Source organism: Mytilus galloprovincialis, chromosome 9 (genome assembly GCF_965363235.1).
Source record: "Mytilus galloprovincialis chromosome 9, xbMytGall1.hap1.1, whole genome shotgun sequence".
NCBI lineage: Eukaryota > Metazoa > Mollusca > Bivalvia > Mytilida > Mytilidae > Mytilus > Mytilus galloprovincialis.
In genome coordinates, this window is record NC_134846.1 from 68863796 (window position 1) to 68876961 (window position 13166).

At 29.5% G+C, this 13166-nt stretch overlaps 1 protein-coding gene across 3 annotated transcripts in view; it reads left to right on the top strand.

Moving 5' to 3' along the window:
- Nucleotides 1-13166, top strand: part of LOC143045768 (ras-GEF domain-containing family member 1B-like) — a 57507-nt gene that overhangs the window by 24005 nt on the left and 20336 nt on the right. For all 3 annotated transcript variants that reach the window (XM_076218495.1, XM_076218497.1, XM_076218496.1), the window contains one exon: nt 5215-5265. In XM_076218495.1, the coding sequence (XP_076074610.1) occupies nt 5215-5265 (51 nt within the window). The remainder of the gene's footprint in view (nt 1-5214; nt 5266-13166) is intronic.

Below are 13166 nucleotides of genomic sequence, written 5' to 3' on the forward strand. Positions count from 1 at the left end.
AATATCTTCTCACACATACTTTAACAGGAATCCTTTTGTATGAATATGTGGGAAAAACTTGATGGGTATCTATAAAGGTTTACTGAGGTGAAACATAAAAGAGATCACCGCTATACCTTTTCTAACGTAATTGACCTTTTATAATGTTAAATTGTGGATGGTTTTACACTTTAATATCTATAAAGTAATTTGATAACACATTAAAATAGTTCTCAGGGTTGGTTTCCATTTTTATGCCCCATTTAGGGGCATTATGTTTTCTGGTCTGTGCGTCCGTTCGTCTGTCCGTTCGTTCGTCCGTTCGTTCGTCCGTTCGTCCGTCTGTCCCGCTTCAGGTTAAAGTTTTTGGTCGAGGTAGTTTTTGATGAAGTTGAAGTCCAATCAACTTGAAACTTAGTACACATGTTCCTTATGATATGATCTTTCTAATTTAAATGCCAAATTAGAGTTTTGACCCCAATTTTACGGTTCACTGATAGAAAATGATAGTGCAAATTTCAGGTTAAAGTTTTTGGCTTCAGGTTAAAGTTTTTGGTCAAGGTAGTTTTTGATGAAGTTGAAGTCCAATCAACTTGAAACTTAGTATACATGTGCCCTATGATATGATCTTTCTAATTTAAATGCCAAATTAGAGTTTTGACCCCAATTTTACGGTTCACTGAACATAGAAAATGATAGTGCAAATTTCAGGTTAAAGTTTTTGGCTTCAGGTTAAAGTTTTTGGTCAAGGTAGTTTTTGATGAAGTTGAAGTCCAATCAACTTGAAACTTAGTATACATGTGCCCTATGATATGATCTTTCTAATTTAAATGCCAAATTAGAGTTTTGACCCCAATTTTACGGTTCACTGAACATAGAAAATGATAGTGCAAATTTCAGGTTAAAGTTTTTGGTCAAGGTAGTTTTTGATGAAGTTGAAGTCCAATCAACTTGAAACTTAGTATACATGTGCCCTATGATATGATCTTTCTAATTTAAATGCCAAATTAGAGTTTTGACCCCAATTTTACGGTTCACTGAACATAGAAAATGATAGTGCAAATTTCAGGTTAAAGTTTTTGGTCAAGGTAGTTTTTGATAAAGTAGAAGTCCAATCAACTTGAAACTTAGTATACATGTTTCCTTTGATAAGATCATTCTAATTTTAATGCCAAATTAGAGAATTTATTCCAATTTCACAGTCCTTTAAACATAGAAAATGATAGTGTGAGTGGGGCATCCGTGTACTGTGGACACATTCTTGTTGCTATTTATTTTCAGAGTATGTTGCTTTTAAGGACAATTTATGGATAAATAATTTGAACCTTAACAATATCAAAAGTTTTATAGGAAGTATCCTGTCTTGACCTGAATTATTGACCAATTTATTGGCTCTCAAAACTTTCATTGAACTTTCTCAAAGAGGTAATGAAAAAAAGAATTGATCTTGACCCTTAGTTTGACCTTTTGAAACCTCACCAGCAGAGTAACCCTTGATATAAATAAAAAAGCAACTGGTATTCAACAGTTATACAGCAACCAATAACACAAGGAGCTGGAAAAAGACATTATGTTACAAATATTCATAACCTTTATCTAGTACTTTACTCTATCTGTTAAGTCTGGTAACAAATTCTTGTTTATCTATTGTTACTTTTTGATAGTACCATAGATGTATAAACCCATCTATGATAGTACATTTTTGCATGGTCCATGTAAAGTCCAGTATATGCTATTCCTGCTGCATATACATTCCTGAGCTCAGACAACAAATTAAGATTCAGAGTCAAACTTTGAACCGTAAAATAAAAAAATAAGAAATAAGTTAGCAATCAATGATCAATAAAGATAAGGCAGCCACCATTTGATTTTCTGGGGGGGGGCTATGGTTTTTTTTTCTGGACAAAATTTTTTTCTATTTTTTTCGCGACAAGTCGAAAACAATTTTTTTCTTTCAATTTTAGCATTACATATAGTGGCAGCTGAGGGTGAAACAAACAATTTTTTTTTCTCAGAATCAAAAACAAATTATTTTTTTCTCCAAAAACTGGAAACAAACTTTTTTTTCCAAAAAAAACCATAGCCCCCCCCCAGAAAATCAAATGGTTGCTGCCTAAATCAGTGAAACAGGACCAAGGCAAACAAATGAACAGTAGTCCAAACAATATTACACAGAAAACCCAAGATCAGCACAAATCTCACATAAACTGGATGCTCTGGAGAATAACCAAAATTCTGGTGAAACGCCCATATTAGAGTGTATGTAGTGCTGCTGTTTACTGAACTTAGCTTCAAATAAAAATTCTTTGAAAAATCATGTTGAAAAAATAAAAAAGTACATTATGCTTTTAGGAAAAATATGAGGTGTAACTTTACAAATCTTTTCGCTCCATTATTTTATACCTAAGGAACTCAAAAATGTTTCTACAAGTAAACAACAATTAAATCCTATAATAAAAAAAAATTGCTTTCTAGATAGTAACAAGATTAAAGAGACAGATACAATGGATTTAGTTTAAATTTTTCGGTTAAATTTAACTTTATCACAAATATTTATTTAGGAAGGCGTGGATGAATCATCTTTCTAAGAGTTGACAATTGAAAATCGTACAATTCAACTGAAAATAATAACGGGGTTTGAGTTCGGACTTTAATTGTGGATTACTTTGCTTGAATAAACTGTCCTTTCTGCCAATTGTTCCGTACAACCATCACTTGTAAAGTCCATTTCAGATAAATCTTTATTCGGTTTTAGAAAATGTCTCATAACATGGGATATGGAAATTAGAATTTTGATTGTAAATCAGAAACATTTTGTCCAAATATATATCCAAAATTGTTAAAAGTCTTTCCTTAAAGGTCATATTTTTTTGTTTACCAGTAAAGGAAATCATTTATCACAATAATATTTTGAATCGGTAAACAGATTATTTACCTGTCATTTTAAGTTATTGATGATTGTCATCTTTACGAAATAGACTATAAATCAGAGGAATGTAGAAATATTTTATAAAAAATGTGTGTTACCTGTAACAACAGGTACAGTACCTGTCAGTCTGTCATCTGGACACCTCCAAGTGACATCTCTAATCACCTGTAACATTAAGTGATCTGTATTGTTTTGACACCTGATTGGAATACATCATTTGTTCATAATTGTTCTAATGTGGATAAATACCAGTAGTACTATGGATGAGTAAGTTGCTTTCATTTTCATAGTAAAATTTTTAAAACCCTTTATGAATGAACATGTGTTTTCACTGTTTTAAATGCTTAAAATGTTCAAACACCATAAGTGAAATTAAATGTTACTTATCTCATGGAAGTAATATTACTTCCATGCTTATCTATAAAACAAAAAAAAAATGTATTGCTTTTCATTTCATTATGTTTACACATCTATATTATATTGAATTGTATGTTATATGTCTCTGGTATACACAAGGATTAAAACCATGTTCTGGCTGTCAACATGTTTATTTCAAATCTTCTTTTTTTGTGAAATCCAATGTGGTTGAGATTAATGAACTTCTGAGAGTTGCAAGTATTTTTTTGTAGGACCTTTTTTTCACAAAAATAACAAAGTTGATTGTTTATTTTAAACATGAATTTAAAGGTTAGATTACAGCCCTTTTTTACCCCCTTGAAAAAAATCTTAGGTAGCACAAAAGAGTTTCAACCAAAACTTACCAAACTTTAAATGTTTAATTATAAGTGTAGCTTAAAACAATTAGTTTTAAGTTTCAAATATCAAAGGTCTAATTCAGTTTACAACATCATAGCATATTAACCAGCTTCTCCAATTTTTGTGTCATAACTTTGGTTTGCTCACCTTTAGCTTGGAATTGTGGGTTTTGATCTTAGAACAGTGTTCCTGGTTTGATCAATGACAGGATCAAAGAAAAGACAGAAACATGAATAATTCCTGCCTCTTACCTAAGCTTTCAGCATTTTGGAGTAAAAGCAAAGACTTGTGAGCACTAAGTCAGAATTATGTTTCTAGTTAGGGTGACATGTTTCCCTGTGATCTAGTCTGCTGAAAATCTCTGCATGATGTCTTTTACAAAGGAAAATTACATACATTATCACTTATTTTCCTTATGTTTATGTACTATTTGCCACTGGACAATAAAAAAGACAATGCATCCTTCTTATTTTGGTGTGATACCTATAAAGTGATGGAAAAGATTAAAGAAGTATTATGTTTGTCCACATATACACATTTTGCATGATCCTTTCTGAGGTTAGACCATGCAGATCAGAAACTACTTTTTCATTTACTTTTCTGATTAATTTGCGGAATTGTCATGCTTAGTGCTTTGTGGTTTCATCAAAATTTTGAGCTATTACTATATAAAAAAAATTAACTTAAACTTAGCGTTATTATTACCATTACCATTGAATAAACAACTTTCTACTTGGAAATTCTCCCTCTCCCCCCCCCCCCCCAAAAAAAAAAAAAAAGACCATAGACCTGAATTATTCTAAGCATTGCCTTCAGAATGGGGCGAGCTATGTTATTTGGACAGATATTTGTTGTTATTTAGAAAGAAAAAAAAAATCATGCATTGTATTTGGAGAAGCTAAAACATTTATCTTAAGCCTTAGTTTGAAGATTTCTATTTTCTAATATCAAAAGATACATTTCATGATATTGTTTCAAAAATAAACAATTATCATATAAAGTACACAGAATCATCATCAAACATATTAGTATTTTAGCATCCTCTCTTATAAGTACTTCCTGATTACTGAATAAGAAGAAGGACCACATCATATGATTATTGTAAGTTTAGAGGACAAACTTTGATATGTATTTATGTCAGTCAGTTTATATATGCAGTTTCCTCAGTGGCAAGTGTTCAAATGGACTTTTATAAATTTGAAAAAAACACCCAATAGTGAGTTTAAAATTTTAGTCATCATTTTCTAACCATGGATAATAATGCATGTAGGAGTTTATTTAAAGTCCCACCCCACTAATTGCACACCATTCTTTAACATTATCATTAGATGATCAAGTTATTTGCTTGTATTTGAATATAAATTCCGACCTTTAACCTGACATACAGTGACATAGGGGTAGGATCTATTGATATGCTGCCAGAATTATTAAGAAAATTGGTAAGATCTGGATCCTTTTTTGTTGTTTAAACAATTTATATTGTTCTTTTTAGATTTTTGGCAGACCATTAAAAAATCATGAAACTTAATAACATATTTGTATTTTTTCAGTCTTCCAGAAGCCAGCCAGCAATTGGATTGAAACAGACTTCCAAATCAAGGGTAAGCTAACTTGTTAATGAAAATAGTATTGACAGTAGAAAATTGGTCTTCCACTTGAAATTTAACCTTTTAATCATGCACATAAATACTAATTTTGTGGCTGACGGTATCCATCTGTGGTTTGCCACACGTAGAGATCCAATAATCTTGGGTTCATGTCACATTATTATGTCTATTCACAATTCTCTAAAATTGGCTTGAAAATATGATATATTGAAAAAAAGGGAACACAAATAATATGCTTTTAAGTCCTCTTAGGCTAAACAACCAAATAAACCTTACTTCTATAAAACTACATCAAAATACACACAGCTGACAAGGTGTAGAGTGATGTTCATTATAAGCAATAGATCAGTATCAAATTTAGAACCAGTGGCAAATTCTCTGGTTAAGGTGACTAGGACAGCCCTTATAGCCAAAGTTTACTTTTCTGTACAATTTACGCATTGTATATTTTACAGATGTATTTTCTCCTTTTGGAAAATTTTACTTCTGAGAAAACTGGTTACTCATGGTATAGAATCAAATGGAAAATGTTATAATAAGATGTGGCACATTGTCCACATGGTTAAAATATTAACAAGATATACTTTTTCAAGATATACTTTGTCAAGATATACTTTGTCAAGATATACTTCAAGATATATTTTGTCAAGATATATATATACATTGTCAAGATATACATTGTCAAGATATATATTGTGTAGATATACATTGCTAAGATATACATTGCAAAGATATACAAAAAATAACATTCTTTAAATGGCTAAGATAAAAACATTTTCAAGATATATATTTGTCAAGATACACATTTGTCAAGATATACATGTCAAGATATAAGTTTCCAAGTTATACATTGTCAAGATATACTTCAAGATAAACATTGTCAAGATATACATTGTCAGGATATGCATTGTCAAGATATACATTTCTTAGATATAAATTGTAAAGATATACAGTCTTTACATGGCTAAGATAAAAACATTTTCAAGATATATATTTGTCAAGATATACATTATCAAGATATAAGTTTCCAAGTTATACATTGTCAAGATATACTTCAAGATAAACATTGTCAAGATATACATTGTCAAGATATACATTGTCAAACTATGCATTGTCAAGATATACTTCAAGATATACATTGTCTAGATATACATTGTCAAGATATACATTGTCGAGATATACATTGTCAAGATAAACATTGTCAAGATATACATTGTCAAGATATACATTGTCAAGATATATATATATGTTGTCAAGATATACATTGCTTTAGTTTAAACATATTTATTTATAATGGATTGGGAAACAAGTTTTGCAACTTATATTAATCCCTTTCCACTTTTTGGGTGCAAGTGCTGCCTTGTAGCGGCATTAGCCTACTCTTTTTCGAAATCTACAAGGGTGTCTTTCACGTGCAAGAGAAATGGCTCTCTCTTAACATGGGTCAGCCATTTATCGTCCCCTTCCGACGGACTATCATCGTTTCCTCAAGACCATATTCGCAGATGGTGTCAAGGGAGAGCCGAAAATTGAGTTCCTGAAATTTTCATCCCAAACGGGAATCGAACCAGGAACCTTTGTGTTAGTAGTCCGATGCACTAACCACTACACCACGGCTCTCTTTACATTGCTTAGATATACATGGTCAAGTTATACATTAAAGAATATTACAATTTCATTTTTGATATACCCATATATTCACATGGAAGCAACACTATTTAAATCACTCCCACATTTTACAAAATATTTCCCAAGAATTTAAGCACTTTTGATATTGTCAGAATATTTATCAATTTAAAGGCCACCTAAGTTGTTTAGTGGGGCGATCCATTTACCAAAGGTGCATTGATCAAGAAACCTTATATTAAACAGTTTTGTTTTGCAACCTTATTCATTATCCATCCCTGTTCTATTTTGTCAAAGTATGGAGTTTCACAAAAGGCAGTTAACTTCATCTTAAATATATTGTAAAAAAAACAATATTCACATTCTAACTAATGGGATATAATATATCTTGATATGTGACAGATACTATAATAATGCTAGGTCTTTCAAGTGTAAATGAATTATCAGAGTGTTTAGGACTTTTGACATGCAAGGTGTCATTTTATAAAGAATTAAAAGTAGCTTATTTATTAAGATATTGTTTTCTCTTTTTACTATGAAACAGTCTTTTGAATTTTGGAAATAAGCAGAAAGAAATGTAAATTAATAATCTACATAGAATACAAATGAACAATAATTTTATCTTTTATGAACATTTTGAGATTTTAACAAACACTTGGTCAAGAAAATTCTATTTATCATACTTAAATAAGATCAAAAAAGTTTTTTTGAGTTGGTGGTGATGTTTACAAGTATTTTAATGTTGTGCTAAAAGTATGTGTGTTTGGGTTTTTTTTTAACATGATTTTTTTTTGAAGATTTTGTCTAAATTATAATTCTTGTCCCAGGAATAGATTACCGTAGCAGTATTTGGCACATCTTTTTGGAATTTTGGATCCTCTATGCTCTTCAACTTTGTATTGTTTGGCTTTATAAATATTTTGATATGAGCGTCACTGATGAGTCTTATGTAGACGAAACGCGCGTCTGGCGTACTAAATTATAATCCTGGTACTTTTGATAACTATTATAGTCTTTATCCAGTCACTTTGAAGTACTTGTCACTATTATATTAAGTCATTTTAGAATCATCAGTTTATTCTTTCACTTTATTTTATCTTCTTAAAAAACTAAGCTGGTATTAACTTTTATCCATTCCCACCAAGGGAGATAATCCTAACATCTGATTATCTCTGTTAAGTATTCTATAATGTGTATAATCATCCAGTTAAGACTCCTTAAGATAATTTTGAACACATGAGGTTGCTGGGCTGAACATAGGGGTCCAATACCACATCAGACGGGATACTGTTGTTTAGAAAGATAGGTGTAAGTGGAGTCCGAGACAACAGTCTGAATTCCTTTCTCTCTATCATCATAATTGTCATTCTTGGCATTTGTCAGCCAAAATTAAATGTTGTTCAGCTTATTATATTTTATAAGGACTTACACTTTTTGTTCCAATTCATTGTGTAAAATCTTTATTTAAATAAGATGGACATACATTTATAAATAACTTTTTGCTGTTTCATTCTTTTACTTTAATTTTCATAATTCTAATTTTTATATATCAAATTTTTGTATTGTTTGCTTCTTTTTTTAATAAGGGAAGTGATAAATCACAAACATAATATTTACTACCTACATGATTTTTTTCAAATTAAAAAAAAATTGAATACATAACTTTTTATGAATGATCTATTATATCAAAGGTTTTATGTTTTGTTAATGTCAAGATAATTTTTTTATTATTTTTATACCATGGTTTCCATAATATAAACATGATAAATGTCTGCATAATGACATGTCATTAATTTAAGTCTAAATTTTTATATTAAAAGTCCGAAGTTTTTTTTCAAATAGGTTATGTAACTGTCATTATGCAGGTCTATACCTTTGAAACACCTGTAATTTATTTGTCCTTTCTATTATATAACTGCCAGGCTATATAGATAATCTTACTAGGAAATCTTAAACCTGTTCTTTGTCAGAAAACCATGAATATATGACAACTGTCATTTATATTATATATATAATCTACCTGGATTTGAAATATTACTTAATTGGGTAGAAATTATATGGCATACTTGGGTACTTAGGTCAACTGATCTGCTTATCAATATTAGCCTGAAAATTGTCATTTATAAATAGGCTGATTATGTACTTGAGACATATTTTAAAAGATGTTTATATCATTATTAAAAAGTCTGTATTTGTTGTGGTGACATATGATACTTAGAAAAATTGATATTTTCTGTAAATAACAAAACAGAAATTAGGAAATCCCCTCTTCAGTCAGATGTTTGTAAATTAATCACATGTAGTTATTTATTGTCTATAATTAGGTGGTTTTTTTCAAATTGAAAATGATTCATGGTTTTATTTTTTTAAGGTTTTTTCCTGAGATAGATAAGAAAAGAAGGTTTCCTGTTTTCATGTAAAATCATATTTTTGGGGTGATGCAGGAGGTATTGACTTCAAATGTGACCACCTTTTTTAAAAGAATGCTGAACATGTGAAGAACATTTTGTAAAACTGTACATAAAAAGTAATGGGATAACCTTAAATTTTAACATAGATTAAAAGTGTCAGATATTTTTCATTTTCTGTCCAAAGGTTCTACTAATAACCTTTTTTTTGTAACTGCATGCCTGAAAAAAAATTCACTAGACTAAAAGACTTATGATTTGTAACCCAGGGCAAACTTCATATAAAAAATCTCTGTATCCTCAGTGACCAAGGAGGTAATATAACATTCCTGCTGTGACCTTATATATGTATGCCCCAGCTTAAGTAATCAGATATTTACTTTTTTTAAGCGCCAGTAAAAATAAGAGGTTAATATGATAGCTACTATTGACCACTATTTTTTCTGATACATCTAACAGGTTGGTGAACTTTCTATAAATAACTTATTACAACCTTGATTTTTTTTAGAACAAGATTTTGTTTTGAAAGATAACAACCATGATTAAGTTCATCAAGTTAAAGTGTAAAGTTAGGCATTGGTGCCACAAGTCTCACTACAAATCAGGCAGATAATTAGAGGAAAGAAAACTAATTCATAGCATCCCTTCATATTAAAGTTACATACTCAAATTTCAAAACATTATATACATTGGATAATTGTTCAAGGTATTGTTTAAAATGATAACATATACAAGAGGTGTGTTTGCTTTGACTTTCAAGTTATATAACATCAAAGGAAACAATCTTATTAGTACATATATTTGTATCTTATGAAGGCATATTGCTATTACTTATATAACTTCAATATGTTAGGCACAAATTGTCTTTCATTTTCTTTTAAAACTTAATCTTGAATTCTAAATCACCTTATTTCTGAATCACTTTCAAATTCAAGTGCAAATGGCAGACAGTATTTTAACTTTTAAAATATGAATACCTATTAGAAATTGACTAAGTTCAGCTTTTTATTCCATAATTGTTATTTAACAGTGGTTTCAATAAAAAAAGTGTTCCTTGAGAACAATTTTACTCTTGGATATCAAAGCAATATGCTTCACACTTAAAACATTTTTAAATATTTGTATAGAGGATGTTGACATGAAGGATTTACTGGAATCTTGTTTCCAATATAAGTGTGTTTTCCACTGTTTATTATAAAGAAAATCAATATTTCTCTTGTTAATGATGAATATATTCTTATATCTTAAAATTTCATGATGTTATGTCTTGTCATAGAGAAATGATGACTAAGGGTTCAATATCTGGACTTATTTTTATCATCATAATCAAATTTAGAATGTACTGATTAAAAATATGAAATGACATATATATAAGAGAATATTTAAAAAAAAAAGGGGGGGATAGTGAAAATTCACTTAATTTAAATTGGACACTTTTTTTTTGGTCAGTTTAAGGTTTTGTCTAGTCTTATTACATAACTATTTTGGCCATCCAAGTGTATAACTTAATTAATGAGTGAGTCAAAGACAGGCTGCTGAATCATTGATAACAAATCTATATTCTACCACTGTTTACATTATAGATGCTTCATTGACAGTAATTCATATTTAGACATAAAGTTGAAGATTACTCCCTTATGTATTGGCAAGTTCTTTTCTTAAACTTCTGATTTTATTTTAGATTTTAAATCTGCCTTACAACTGGGACTAATAAGTATAAATGTTGGTCCTAGTTTACATGGAATAATAAAGCTTAATATATTACTTTCCATTTTCACCATGAAGTATTAAATTGAATATATAAATATGGCAGTATTAAATTGAATATAATATGGCAGAATTTATTGAATAAAATACTTCAATGGTTTTGTATTGGATGCAAATTATCACTGATAAAATCAACATGATCTTTAAAAAAAAAAATATTGAGATCTCTGGCATTTTCTTCATATAGTTCATCATGACGCCAGGAAAACTGCATTTGCAAATGTCAAATCACCAATTAATGAAGGCAACTCTTCAACTGCTGTTATTCCTTAATTGACAGTAATTCATATTTAGACATAAAGTTCTAGATTACTCCCAAATGTATTGGCTATTCTAACTTCCAATATTGAGGTGTTTTAATTGTTCTGATTTTCGATAAGGCTAAGGAACGTATATCTGCTTTACTTCTTGAACTTATACATTTAAATATTGGTGCCAGTTTAAATCAGCATATAATTCAGCTAAAGTTATATATGATTCCTAGATTAAACATGGAAGTATTATATTGAATATGATTTTGACTTGAAATATAATACTTCCATGGTTTCATATACACTGTTAAAATCACCAGGTTCTGAGAGGTCTTTGACATTTTCCTCATTTTGAATATTTTTGGAAACTTGTTTACAAAGAAATCAAGGTAAACCAAAAGAAATTAATTGCTAACCTAAAACACACTGACATGATAAACTTGCCAGAAGTCATTTCCTCTGCCAGTGGTATCAGTGCCAGCTGCTGTAACACCCCTATCATAATCATGGTATAGTCTGGATTCAAAATGTGGAATCTTCTGTTATTTTCCCTCCCCCTCAGTGGAAACATTGGGAAATTTTACTTATGTCAATGTATGTGATATTATTCTGGTGAAAATGGACTTTAACCAAAAAAAATAACATTTGGAATTATTGAATTTTTGAATAGTGTAGTTATAGTGTTAAATTGTGACATCAGTTTTGGATAATTAAGGTAAGAATATTCAGATGCTGTTTCACAGTGTTTGTGTTTACATTAGTTAATATGATTTACTTTACTGTATTCTGACCTAAGTGTTTATAGAAGTGTGATCTAGAATATAATTGATAGCTCATGTTTTCCTGTCTTTGTAAGTAAATGTGTCATTACAGGGTCAGAAGTTTAAGATTTATTTAATGGTAAAATTTTAATTTCATTTTATGTACACAGATTTATAAACCATATATTTATGTCTCTGATATAAACATCTACAAAACATGATTAAATGAAAGAAGGTCTCAGAAAGGATTTATAATAGACAATTTAAATCCTTGGCTCAGTCTTTGACAATGATATGTTTTCATATATATTTAAATTTTTGGATTAAACATATACTATTGTTTTCATGGTTTTCAAATCTGTTTTCTGATGCTCCAATAGATTATTTTATGCATTCAAAATGATGGATTAAAATTTAAAATTTTGTAGTAATGTGTTTTTGAGCAGCTGTATTTAATTCAATTGTTGTGAAAATGATATCAAACAAATATTATATATTGTCTTTTGTTATCTTTAATATGCAAACTTGAGACCAGATGTAAATTTAAAGATGGGTCAATTAGATTACAATAATTAGGCTTAAATCTCACATCTGTTAATTGCCTTTGATGTCTATGTTTGTTTGTTTATATAATAACTACAAGTAAAAGTCATACCTGGTTATTATCTACCTGTAATCTATAGATCTCTATAATTATTATACAAATTTATTACCTTTGGACAAACAAACCAGTCTTTAAATTTTACCAATAGAATGGCTAGATTTGATAATATTTTACTATAAGCGGAACAAATATAATTTAAATCACTGTGAAGTTGGGTTTTTTGGAAATACATAGTATACACTGTTTGTTGGGCTTCTCTAATTGGGTATGTATTCTATATTTTTTTAATACACTTCCTTCACATTTTAGGTATATATAAATTTTTCAATTGGTTTCCTTTTGGTTTATTTTTGAACATTCTATGGCTTTTAAGTAAGTTTAGGATACTTTAGACATTAGAGATTCTTGTATTAATTTATTAGGTCTTTCCACTTTTTTGTGGAAAGACCTATTGTTTTTCTTCTGATTATTTTTTTTT